We start from the raw sequence: 13,029 nt of genomic DNA on the forward strand, positions 1-13,029 counted from the left end.
TTTTGTCAAAATAATTTGTTAGACTGTATTTGCCTCAACTTCTATCTTGTTCATATAACTCTAAAAACATACACAAAATCAAAAACATTTTCAGATTGAATTTCTCATAAAAAGGTTTAAAAGGTGAACTGGGAAGGAGAGACCAAGCACCGTTGCTGGATATCTTCCACTGTAGCAGGTCCATCTGTAAGAAACCAAACATCACTATGACCAAATATGTAAAAGCAGTAGTGTTAACACAGTAGCAGTGTCTAACTAGTAAAGTATTTTACATTACTGTAGTAATATGTAGTGTCAAAACTTCCATCATTCATTACTACATATCCAGTTACTACTACTGTATGTGCAAAAAAAATCAAGGAGTGTAAATTTTACAAATTTACAGCTGCGTAACTGTTCACAAAATTTTCTTCTGAGCCAATCAGGATGTTACACAATAGAGATAAGTTACCTGTGTGAAAAACTTGTAATCCCAAACTGTAAAAATCCCCATTTTCGTTCACTCATGAAATTACGTACCTTGTAAATTTGTACTTATAGGGTATTTATAAGAACCTGCAGCTAAGTACAATTTAAGGGTGGGGCTAAATACAGTTCCTGACTAAACTCTACATTTTAACTATCATACATCTTCAATTGGGGTAAAAATTTTACAGTAATTGTGCAGCACTGCAAATATCGGTACCATCCACACTAGCTACAGTTGTTGTAAGTGTTGTTGACATGTAGGTTAGGTATAGTGTTGTGGATCATGTCTGTAAAAAAAATTGATCTCTGTTGTAAGGTTAAGAAGCATTTCATAATTGCTGAAAAAAAATTCAACATTTACCCTTACTATTTGAGCAATCACTCTTATACTAATAGGATGTGTGGTGTCTGATTACATACATACCAAGGGGAAAGAACTCCTTATTATCAATTTCTTTTCTTGCAGCTACGATGGCTTTCTTCACAGCAAATAGTGCAGAACAACTTGAGCACATGGGAGGCTCACCAATAGCTACAGATATAATAAAAACTGATTACTTACCACAATAAGCAGCTATTACCAACAATACAGAAAAGGTCTTGACTTAAGTCTACATACCGTATTAATATACTTGATTTGTGCCGCAGGAGCACTATTATTCATTTGCCAAAAAATAAGTTATTTTCCGAAACAAGGATAAAACCCTTCAAATAGTACCGCACTGTGGAGGGTGCAGCATAAATCGAGTAAATATGTATTCGGTATTTACTATTATTTTGTCTATACATCTGGCTTAAATGTAATGACGCATATGTAAGGAACTCAAAGCATTGTCAAATCATTTTCAATGAAACTACAGCACACACATTTTCAGCCATTACTTTCATATCAAGACAATACCTTTAGAGCCCAGCACTCCCACAGGGTTAGGAGCATTCTTGAGTAATTCCACTCTAAAGTCAATTGGTATATCTTTACACTCAGGAGGTTTATATTCCTGTTATGATATGTTACTAATACAATATCTACAAATGATAATAACATACCCAAGTGTTGTGAGTTAATATTTCTCCACTGTCCTCATCATAAGAACATTTCTCTGTCAACCAGTAACCCAGTCCCATGACACAAGCTCCTTCAATTTGTCCAACGTCAATTTCAGGATTAATACTGAACAAAGACAAAGCATGAAGTGAACTGTACCACTGTGCTGTGTGTGTGTGTGTGTGCGTGTGTGTATGTGTGTCCACGCTCACCTTTGTCCACAGTCAAACAGAATATCACTTCTAAGCACCTCAACTTCTCCAGTGAGAACATCTATTTCAACCTCAGTACAGTTAGCCCCATAAGACATGTAGGCAAAGTCATCATCTGATTTCATATTAACCCTAAACAGAAATGTACATATTAACACACCATATGGGTACACATTGAGTGATTACCATGCTTTGGCACTAAGGTCCACGCCATTAGACTGACAACGTGCAATCAAGTCCTTCCATGTTGGGTTGGTCATTTTCTGTTTGACTGGATCAATTCTGCTGTTCAGTATCTTACATGCATCAACTATAGCCTAGAGGGGAAGCCACATGTGTATAACTTCCTATGGCTCTGCATATACACCAGTACATTCATGAATATGTACTGATAATATTAGAGTAAGGAAGAAACTGTTATACACACTGTCATTCATTGATGATAACTTAAAACTAATAGTATGTGACAAACCAGAGATATGACACAACCATATTTATTGACACATGGAAGACAACAAAATAATCTTCTGTTTCACGGATGCGGCATGGCAGTGACTTTTGCAAATCCAAAAAATCAAGAGTGCTAATATGGCTGTAGACACCCAAATATTGTGCAAGCAGTCATAAGTGTAGGACCTGCTTTGAAGAGTTTTAGCCCTTGCATCTACATACTCTAATAGAGCAGTCATATATACTCTAATAGAGCAGTCATATATACTCTAATAGAACAGTCATATATACTCTAATAAAACAACCAGAAATCGTTTACATTTTTGATACCACTACTAGAGGGCAAATAGTTCGTGAACATGTGATTAACATGGTATATATGGCCTAAGGCCATAGCTAGTAAGTTTTTCTCTAGCCCCTAGAGGAGTATACACGCATTACATCAACATGTTTCAGATAACTATATGAACTTAGGAGATTGTCTCAACAATCTTGTTCCCTCATAATTGATGACTACAGTGAACAACAATTTGGGAACACCCAGTCTTCAGATACTGTAAACAACAAGTGCTTGGCATGACTATAGTTTGGCAAATTGAAAAAAATTTGCCAAACTTTATTCCTCAATTTGCGATCAATATTGGCTGCATGATAAATTCGCCAAAGTTTTTATCAGCCAACCTGTTTCGCATGCTGATTCACCAAGCTTAAGTCAAGCCAAACTTTTGAAGTTCATAACTCTAAAACACTGTATGCAATTATTTATGTAAAATGTAATACAATCATAGCAATACAACTAACTATTCTAATAGAACAATCACTTTGGCATTCAGTTAAACAGAACTGATGTGTGAAGTTGTGCTATGAAGGTGTTGTCAAGATACCTTGCCAATACCACTGTGTTAAAACCCATACAGCCAATTCCGTAGACAAAACAACTAGGAGAATGGAAACAGGAATGTCTCTGGACATGAATTTTAATCTAGACAAAGTAAGCCTCGTAAGTGCCAATGAACTTGCCTCACCAGTGGTGAGGACAACAAAGTATTCACAGGTTGTAAGTAAACACGTCATTGTTTCACCAGAAGTATATATATCACCACACTTTGTAAAATTATTCTGAGATAAAACCAGTTCTACCATTGAGTAGTTATGTTGTCTGATATCCTACTATTGATATCAAGTCTCAGTATTCTTCACACTGCATGAAGTTAGTTTTAAAACTGGGATGCATGAAGAATAGCAATGGTTGCTTCTGGCTTTGGAAAGGATGTAGTACAAAACATTGTGTTATTGTACAGATATTAAATCACCTGTTGTTCCAGTAACATAATAAAGATACTGGGATACTCAAACACACATCACATCATATCTGATCTACCTACCTGACAATTACTCTCACTAGTGATTGACCCTCCAGTCATATTACCATTGGGATTGGTCATTGAATTGGTTGGCAAAATACGTATCAAGTCAATTGGAATACCAAGCTCTTTAGCAGCAACTTGAGCAACCTATGTAGGTAGGCACATACATAGACACAGTAACTAAAAGTATGCAGTACAGAAAGTAACCACCTTTGTGTTGATTCCTTGTCCAATCTCTACTCCACCATGAGTGATAGCTACTGTACCATCACCAGCATAAACACTGATCATTACAGTAAATGGACCAGTCCCATTCCATAGTACACCCCACTTGACAGGCACAACTGATATTCCTCTCTTCCTCCAACGATTTTGCTAGAGTATCACATAACGGTAGATACACAAGATGACTACATATAGACATTGCTACAGCACGTACACACATGGTTGCTCAATTGGAGTACTTTATAAAGTATAGCATTATAAGTTTTCTGAAACAGTGCCATTCCTAAAGACTAAACTACAGTGGAACCTCAAACCCCTTGGGATCAGGGGTGGTTCATAAGTCTGAAAAGTTCATATCTCTGAAATTGTGTATAACTAACCTTTAAATAGCATAAGGAACATTTTAAAAATATCAGTATTATCATCTTGAGTATCAACTACCCTAATAGAACAGTCACTACTCTAATAGAGCAGTCATTTCTGTAGTTTGGTTAACCGAGAATCTGGGATCCGGATAACTGAAGTTCCGCTGTAGTTTAATCTTTAGGAATGGCACAATTTCAGAAAATGTATATCAACACAAACAATACAATAGTAGTTGCTGAAATGTTACATAAGTATACGAATTTTTACATAGATATCCTTCAATGTTGCTTAGCAAACTATGCATAGTGCAGCACAATAGCAAGAGATGGCATTTTAACAGGCCAGTAAAACACATTGTATGTACCTTGTTAAAAGTATCCACCATTCCTGTTCTGCTGTCAATTGCAGCTGATTTGTAAAGTTCTGAGTGATGGAAACTAATGTAATACAAATTAGTAGCCATTACCACAACACTCACGTGTCCATATCTCCTTGATGTTACAATACTGCAACTCCATGAAACCAGGAGTGAGCTATGAGTATAAATTATAGAGAAAGGTGCAATAATCATGTAACATGTAATACCTGTCCCTTCTCATAAAGATTTTTCTGTTTAACAGTCTCCGATGGTATACCCAGTGTCTCCCCAATGTGTTCCATAACTGACTCAATTATAAAAATAGCTTGGACACTTCCTACAAGTACATCAAAGTCATGTATACGTATTCCTTCAGATTCCTACTCACCTGGGGACCTGCAGTATGTGTTAGCACAGTTGTTAGTCTTCACAGCCTTAGGGGTGATGTGCCAGTTAGGAATGTGATAGGCTACAACCACAAACAATTGGTGAGAGTAATTTGAGTACCACATACTACAACTGAAAAAAATGACAGCTGAAGGGTGTATAATGTGTTTCTGTGTAAACACTTGTGAATGCTTTGATATAATATCGATGTGTTAATATATTTATCATTATGTAACATTTACACTTACTATTGTCAATATAAGACATGGCCAAGTCAAGAGACAGGTCGTTGTTATGACAACCAGAATCATTGACCACTTCCATGATGACTCCATTAATTGTACCATCACCATCAAACCCAGCCTATCAATATGATACTATGATAACCACAACTGGTGTAGGTATGTAGTAAGTCGGTACATGTTACAAGATAACCACCATACATTGGTCATGACAGTAGCAGAGACTAGGCAAAGAATAGAGTTACTGTAAGCTTAAACTGAACTTGAACACCTTCAAACTTACGTTTGCACAACATACCTCCATTTATTTGAAATTGAGCTCAATTAGAGGCTTTTAAGTATTTTGTTCTGTTAGAGTAAGTTTTGTATATGTATGGTGTATGGGTACTCATCACCCATCTGAACTACTGCTAAGAGATCATTGGGATTCTGAGAGTCTACCGTCACTGCATGTTATATTAATATTCAGTAAATAGGGACTTGCCTGGTAAGTTGCATAGTATGGGAATCTCTTTCCCACCATTTTCATATTGGAGTCAATGTCCATGTGAATTTTGACTGGTCTGATAATATATACACAATACCTTATAGAGCTGAGGTTGATAATTATCACTTACCGTCTAGTGTGGTAAGCTGCCAGGGCACATCCTGCTGCTATTTGGTGACTACGAGTTAGTTTCCCACCAAATCCACCACCAATCCGCTTCACAGAAACATCCACACTATAAAAATCGCATTAGAGTAAGTGAACAGAGCTCCAACACAGGTATATGATCATTTGTCCAAGGACACTCACTTGACTGAAATTTTGCATGTACATAAATGACCTTACTGTTAGGAGGTCCTAACTGTGTTACACACATACCGGTTGTCTTGTACTCCCAGGACAGTAGCAACTGCATTCTGACAGCCATTGATCCACTGAGTGGAGCTATACACTGTGTAGCTGTCATCTTCAGGAATGCAGACACAAGCCTGTAAGAAACATAATACAGCAGATGATATAGGTTTAGCAAAGAGCAGTAACCCAGACAAACATTGTAGTTGTGTATATAAAGTCTTGATGTGGTAACAGTACCTGTGTCTCCATATGGAAGTGGTACTGCGTACCACATGACACTTGACCATTTATGGAATGAGCAGACTTTGTTATAGCATCTGTAAAAATGTATACACAAACCAATTACTAGTAGTGTAACAAACGAACGTAAATATACATATGTCCTACCATTTTTATGCATATGCCTTTACACATATACCGTAAAGTCGGGTTGTTAAGCACATGCGCTTATAATTTTCGGAGAAACTTCTTGTAAAAATCATACTCTCTGTTAGGCGCATACGCCTAATAGATATTTATGGTGAGTGTAACACGGAATCACTACGTTGTAATAGAATAGTTAATAGTTTGTGCTGGTCACCACGCCAGTATGTAAGGATATTTGACTCCATTTCTGGATGAAATCCTTCGTGATGAACGAGATTATCACTATCCAGATGGCTGATTTGCTGTATACATAGCGAAAAGAAACCTCAAGGGAGGTGTAAGCGCTTGAGGAGACATTACTTTTTCAGTACTTTCAGCTTTTCTTGCTGTGTGTAGCTTTATCATCACATTTTGCCATGTGCGCTTATTATCCATGGTTAATTACAAGAAATGTGCATGCGCTTAACAAATAATATGCGCTTAATAGATATATGCGCTTAACAACCCGACTCTATGATATGTACATGTAGATATGCTACACACATGTGTGTATGCACACACCACACTCGAATGAATACTGTTATCATACAGTACGATAGTAACTGTATAGTAGGGACCACAAAGGAGTAGGCGTGGCCCACGAAATAACATCACCCAAAAACCAGCCTCAATTTTCCCTGACAACGATGAGGCAGTATTGGTGAGGTGAAAGTAAGCCCAGACAAGCTTTTAGATCAACCCGAAACACTTTCAACAAGTTGCTACAGAATTTAAAAAAAATTTTATTCGATAGAATTTTCTACTGACTGACTGAGTAAGTGAGTAACTGACTGATGCCTTCAGACAAGCGTAACTTGATAACGGCTAAGGCTACAGGCTTGATTTTTCACTGCTTATCGATGTGCTATAGTCCCTACTCTAGTTGAAAATTCCAAATTTTTTAGTGTACTTGTATAAAGCATGACAAAATTATATCCTGTTAAAGCTGTAGCCAAATAAAAGTTGTGATTGTTTATAGTCCAATGTCAACCACATGATTCAACTATTACACACACAGAGTGAACATGATGTACAAGAAGCCTCTCATTAACTTGAACTGGCAGTACTGATAAAACTGTGGTAACTAACCACTACATACTTTAGTCTATAGTTGCTATAACTGCATTTGTATACACGTAATTATAGCATTCTTCCATGTTGCAGCATTCATTGTTCAAGTAATGCACAACACACCTTTGGCATCTCCAGCCATGAGGATATTTCCCTCCCCAGGGTACTCATATGTAGAATTTGCTTGAAGAGCATCAGCTACAGTCAGTATTGGTTTACCCTTAGATTTGTACTGGATCTTCACCATTTTAGCTGCTTGATCAGCATTAGTTTGAGTGTCTACATGGGTAGATATGAAGTACATAATTGCCATATCCACAACTATTATACAGGTTATTTTATTGCACACATACATACGTACCAGCCACAATAATCCCAACTGCTTGGCCAGCGTAGTCCACACTATCAACTGCAAACAACTGAGTACAAAAGAAATATTATACTACAAAATAATACATTGACAAATGTCCATACATATTGTGTACACAAATCACAATGGCTTAAGCCATCATGCAATGTAAATACGTAGTGCTGAGATACCATTTCACCATGTAGGCACTTACTGGTTGAGCATCAAATAGAGACAGAGGTGGTTCAATGTATGCATTCTTCCCTGGAATATCTTTAGCTGACAAGAACTGCACGACTCCTGGTAATTTCTAAAGTGACATCTTCATTACACAAGAGCAACTTAATAGAGATACCAGCCTACCAGTGCATCTGATGTATCTACACTCTCTATTGTAGCATTGGCCTGTAACAGTTTATCATATAACAATTCAAACACATACGTACAATACACATACCATTGTAGTAAGCACAAATGCAGCTGATAGCTGTTCAGCTTGTGAAATGTCACTAGCATATTGTGCCTCTCCTGATGCCTACAACATAATCCTCATCATAACTTACCACACACTAACATACACACTTGTAGTTTAGCAGTCAACTTGGTCATTGGCTCAGTCACAGGATACTCTGACTTGACAGTGTCATAAGACTGGTACGACTGAGACACTGGCCTAACATATGGAACAGCAGCTGATTTCACCTTATCACTGATGTTACCAGGAATGCTGGCCAGATAAAACTAGAGAAAAAGATGAATGCTCCATTAGAATACTTCAACACGCATGCACACACACAAACCTTATAAAACAAGCTATAGGAAAGGCTGAGCCGATAAGCTTCACTACTTTCAGGTGGTACTGTTGTAGCTACTAACTCTTCCTGAAGCACCTTCATTGCTCCTATAAGGAAGGTATGAACTAAAAAGAATTTTATTCACCTACAAGTATACCTTGCAAAGTTGCTGGGTCAGTTAGAGATTTCCCAACCACGAAAGCTTCAGTCTTCGTAGCATGAACCTACAAACCATCCAACAATATACAGACTACTAGTACACAGTATAGTGAGACATGTACACTATCTCAAGTGTACACTGTCACACTTACAGCATGAGCTTGTAGTCCACCAAACACAATAGAGGGAGAACCTTGTACTTTATGTGTACTGGAGTCAACTGACCAACTAAAACCAGCATTGACATAGGCATGAGCATTCTAATAGAAATGATCACAGGTAACAATGGTGTAATAACAACTCCATACCCACCTGGTGTCTAGGCATCACTTTGAAGGTCCTCATTACAGTGTTAGCAGTAGAGAATGGTATGACCAGTGAAGTGATCACCTGTACAACATCCACTATCACCACAATGTAGTGTACATCACTAACCTTGTTCTTCATGTCCAACTGGAGGAAGTCAGTTAGTGAGTGAGATGCACTCTGTGATGATGATGCTACATGTGTAATATACATACACCATTTATACATGTACATAAGCATACAAACTATGCAGTATATACATAACATGACCAAACAAAAAGCTTGGTGAACAAGAAATCCCTGCTATTAGTCGATACGTACTAACACGTATAACTGTAGGAATCTAGGAAGTGGTATATGTAACGTTCTGCAATGAAGGAAAGCAAAAACTCCAACAACTGTGTAGTATCAACTGGGGAAGAAAATGACCCATTGTCCATGTCTCGTTAGCAATATTGGAGTTGTTATGGAGCTTTGAGATCTGCCACCTCTATCTGTAAGACATGGCACAGTCTTCCTACAGTTTAGTAGTGCTGCCTCAGGAGCTGGTACCTGAGTGGTACCTGGTCACCAAGTCACTGTTATACTGCAGGGTAGACTGGAGAAATGCAAGTAGTAAAGCTTCTTGCTTGAGGAAACAATAAACTATATGCATCAGTCAGTAAACCAGCATGCAACACAGAACATCCTAGCATACTTCTTATAACATGTCTACAACCTTACCAACAGTGACAGTGGCACCAGCAGCCTCCATAATGGTGAAAACATCTGAAGGAAAATTTTGATGATCATGAGTCAACATCAAGTTACCAGCCCAGGATCCAATCTGATGTGGTCACAATATGATAACATGTGAGACAGTACATTAATGTACTAACATTTCTCACTGCCATGTTGGCAATTTTCTTCAGGTGGTCAGCCAATTGTGGGAAAGAGTTAGGAGATGAGTCTTTGTGTGACTCCAGTGTAGCAATGAGTGTATTGAGTGAAACAGTAGCACCAACAGACAATACTTTATCATCAACCTGTAGAACAGTTTAATAACATAGTCACTATATGTACAATATACCAACTAACCCTAATACTGGCTAAACTACTGATTGTCTTCAAGTCAACAATCACATCTGGTAGTGGTTCATTCTTAAACACACCTACAAGATGACATGATCAAACACAACTACACTATTGCTATCCATTCACCTCTTCCAGTATCACCAGTGATCAGTTTAATGTTCTTGTCAGGATACTGGCTGAACACAGTAAAGATGTCTACCACTTCATTTGGTCTAAACCACAATGTTGATGATACTTGTCCTGCACTGACACACAACTTGGGACATGATACACCACACTTCTTAACAGCTAAGTCCTAAATAATAGTATAATGACAAACACATGACACACACACACAAGCACGCATGCACGCACGCACACACACGCACACACACAAATACACGCAAGCATGCATGCACATGAGCAAAGCCTTAATTCGACTACAGTGAACCAGTCCTGGGACATCCATTCAGGTGCTGCGAGTCAAATCCTCGTAAGGCAGGGCTAGTAACTCACAGGAGGCTGTACCATGTCCCACAGGTGAAGATGTGGGTACCCAAAGTCCCACCTGAATCTTGCAGCAAAGCAGTATGCAGTGTCAAAATGTATTTACAAGATTTGCAGAGTATACTATTGTGGTTGGCTGTTCAACAGCTATAAGTTGCTGGCATTTCCATCCCACTTTGTTCCAAACACAAGTAGCTATTTCTCCCAAGTTGGAGTCCTGATACACATGGATAAAGGAAGTCTTGAACTTGAGTGTGACCAGCTAAATCAGGATTACACACTTTCTAACACATAACTCTGTAGAATGCGCTTGTGATGCTTAAAGGATTCACCAAATTAAAATGATGTCAACAAGTGTTTTGTCTCAAAAAACGAAAAAAATATTGGTGAATTGGTACATACATATGCATGCACCCGCGTGTACTAACATGCACACACACACACACACACACACACACACACACACACACACACACACACACACACACACACACACACACACACACACACACACACACACACACACACACACACACACACACACACGCACTTAACTTACCTCAATGTCAATACATTTCCCTCCATTCTTTGGATCAGCATCAACAGCAAATGATTTCATAGCATCAAGGATAGGACGATATCCTAAAAGGTCACATTATAACACATCAACATCAACCATACTCACTAACCTGTACATCTACAGATGTTGCCATCATAAGCATCTTCAATTTGCTGCTTGGTAGGAGTGGGTGACTCCTTAAGGAGACTACACTCACATCATCAACTGATCTACACTAACTATTCAACTAACCTGTACATGTTCATCACCATTCCTGGAGTACAGAATCCACACTGACTACCATTGTACTGTGTCAGCCTCTCTTGTATTGGATGATAACCATCACGAGAACTACATCATGTTAGAATACATTGCTGTACAGACATGTTATTTGATAAACAACAACAACATTGCTTTATACTCAGTACCCTGATTAAATGGTCACATACATGGAAAAAGTGAATCATTCAGATAATTTAAAGCCTGTTCATAGTTCTGTTCAAATACAGAACATATTTAACTAGAAATACACAGTTGCTCCAATGAAACTAGGCAATTGTCTACTGAGATGTAAACCCAACCACGGTAGTAGTAGTAGTATACAATTGGACCAGAATACACTATTACTACCACAGAGTGACACCAACCTGTATAGTAAGCATATATCATAGAATCAGCTTAGTTGTATCATGCACGAATAATAGACCACTATAGCCCATATGGCCCCATGCTAGAGTGACAGTATAAGGTATAGCATAGTCCTTAATCCAACTTACAAGACTTGTATGTATGTATGTAAATTCTTTGAGACAAAGCAAAGAAACTGATGCACATTCATTGTAAGCCATACAGTAGATAAGTAGCTCCTTATGTACTGCACATGTATAAGCATTCTTCACAAGTAACCGTCCATATAAAATATTATATTTAAAATGTATTGTTGTACACAGGATAGACTCTTCCTGTATCATCTAATGTTTGTAGTACAATGTGCCTACCATAACACACTAATCTGAGATATATTACATATCCATGATTCTCAAAAAATCAGAACTAGGCAAGACAATATACACATGCATGATGGCCTAAATATTTAGACGGAATTTTTTTTTGCCGATTTGAGGTCAGTGAAATTTTCAGTATGCACACCATAAACTAGCTGCTTACTTGCCAATTCCTTCCACAGTAGTGATCTGCCATCCCTCAACCGAGTATAGTGGACACAAGCACTGGAAAAATACATTTTATTTAATTATCTTACACACTACATGAACCTCTATATAATAGACATTTTGGGACTGACCAATTTTGTAAGTGTCCTTTACACAGAGGGTGCTGTAAGACAGGTCCCATTGTATATAGAAAACAGTTAGCAAGTAATGTCCAGATGTAAACTAGTAGACCTGACATGTAAAGGAGTAGCTACAAATCAAGCCTTGCATGTCATAGAGAAGAGTTGTTCATGCATGCAGTAAGGCACACACAAGCAGAGCACTGCAGCCACAAACCACGCCCCTGTGGCGTGATTTTTTGCGGGGATTTTTTGCCGGACTCCGGTCAATCGTATCAAACTTACAGAATTAACAGATATGGTCGTGTCTTTCCCCGTGGTAGGATCTTTCCTCAATACGGACACTGCACAGCATCCACAACCTCCCTCTCCACACATCTTTTTAGTCCCAGTCAATCCATACTGCGATCTGATCCATTCGTTCAAAGTCGTGTTGGGGTTTGCATTAGACACCTGCACGCTACCGCCATTGAGCGTGAACGATACATTCGTAGTGGGAGCAACGGCTGACATTTCTAAATATTGAGGAGGCGAATTTGGACCCCCGAGTTAAGCGCCTGTGAGCCTGTTGGCA

At 38.3% G+C, this 13,029-nt stretch overlaps 1 protein-coding gene across 1 annotated transcript; it reads right to left on the reverse strand.

Annotated features, from left to right (window-relative positions):
* LOC136268050 (xanthine dehydrogenase/oxidase-like) lies at window positions 1-13,015 on the reverse strand. Its single transcript, XM_066063285.1, has 37 exons — window positions 12,741-13,015; window positions 12,332-12,393; window positions 11,417-11,515; window positions 11,295-11,371; window positions 11,165-11,247; window positions 10,246-10,414; window positions 10,123-10,196; window positions 9,924-10,070; window positions 9,769-9,871; window positions 9,175-9,239; window positions 9,052-9,129; window positions 8,892-8,999; window positions 8,738-8,804; window positions 8,587-8,687; window positions 8,369-8,527; window positions 8,244-8,321; window positions 8,150-8,191; window positions 8,001-8,096; window positions 7,799-7,856; window positions 7,561-7,716; window positions 6,199-6,278; window positions 5,986-6,095; window positions 5,738-5,842; window positions 5,605-5,683; window positions 5,127-5,241; window positions 4,880-4,960; window positions 4,719-4,828; window positions 4,612-4,666; window positions 4,498-4,556; window positions 3,753-3,917; window positions 3,561-3,689; window positions 1,912-2,042; window positions 1,726-1,857; window positions 1,516-1,639; window positions 1,370-1,466; window positions 893-1,000; window positions 1-184 (listed from the first exon to the last, which is right to left on the reverse strand). Exons 1-37 carry the CDS (start codon window positions 12,966-12,968, stop codon window positions 117-119), a joined length of 3,798 nt encoding a protein of 1,265 aa, XP_065919357.1. The 5' UTR covers window positions 12,969-13,015; the 3' UTR covers window positions 1-116.
* Between the last annotated feature and the right edge of the window lie 14 nt (window positions 13,016-13,029).

This window comes from Dysidea avara, chromosome 10 (assembly GCF_963678975.1).
Source record: "Dysidea avara chromosome 10, odDysAvar1.4, whole genome shotgun sequence".
NCBI classification, from domain to species: domain Eukaryota; kingdom Metazoa; phylum Porifera; class Demospongiae; order Dictyoceratida; family Dysideidae; genus Dysidea; species Dysidea avara.

Bases quoted from the DNA above. Each gene is read 5' to 3' on its own strand.
- LOC136268050 (XM_066063285.1), bottom strand. From the start codon at position 12,968: ATGTCAGCCGTTGCTCCCACTACGAATGTATCGTTCACGCTCAATGGC. The intron at 8,688-8,737 runs GTATACTTGTAG...CCTTCCTTATAG, and splicing joins TGACCCAGCAACTTTGCAAG to GAGCAATGAAGGTGCTTCAG. The intron at 3,918-4,497 runs GTACATACAATG...GTGATACTCTAG, and splicing joins TGGTGGATACTTTTAACAAG to CAAAATCGTTGGAGGAAGAG.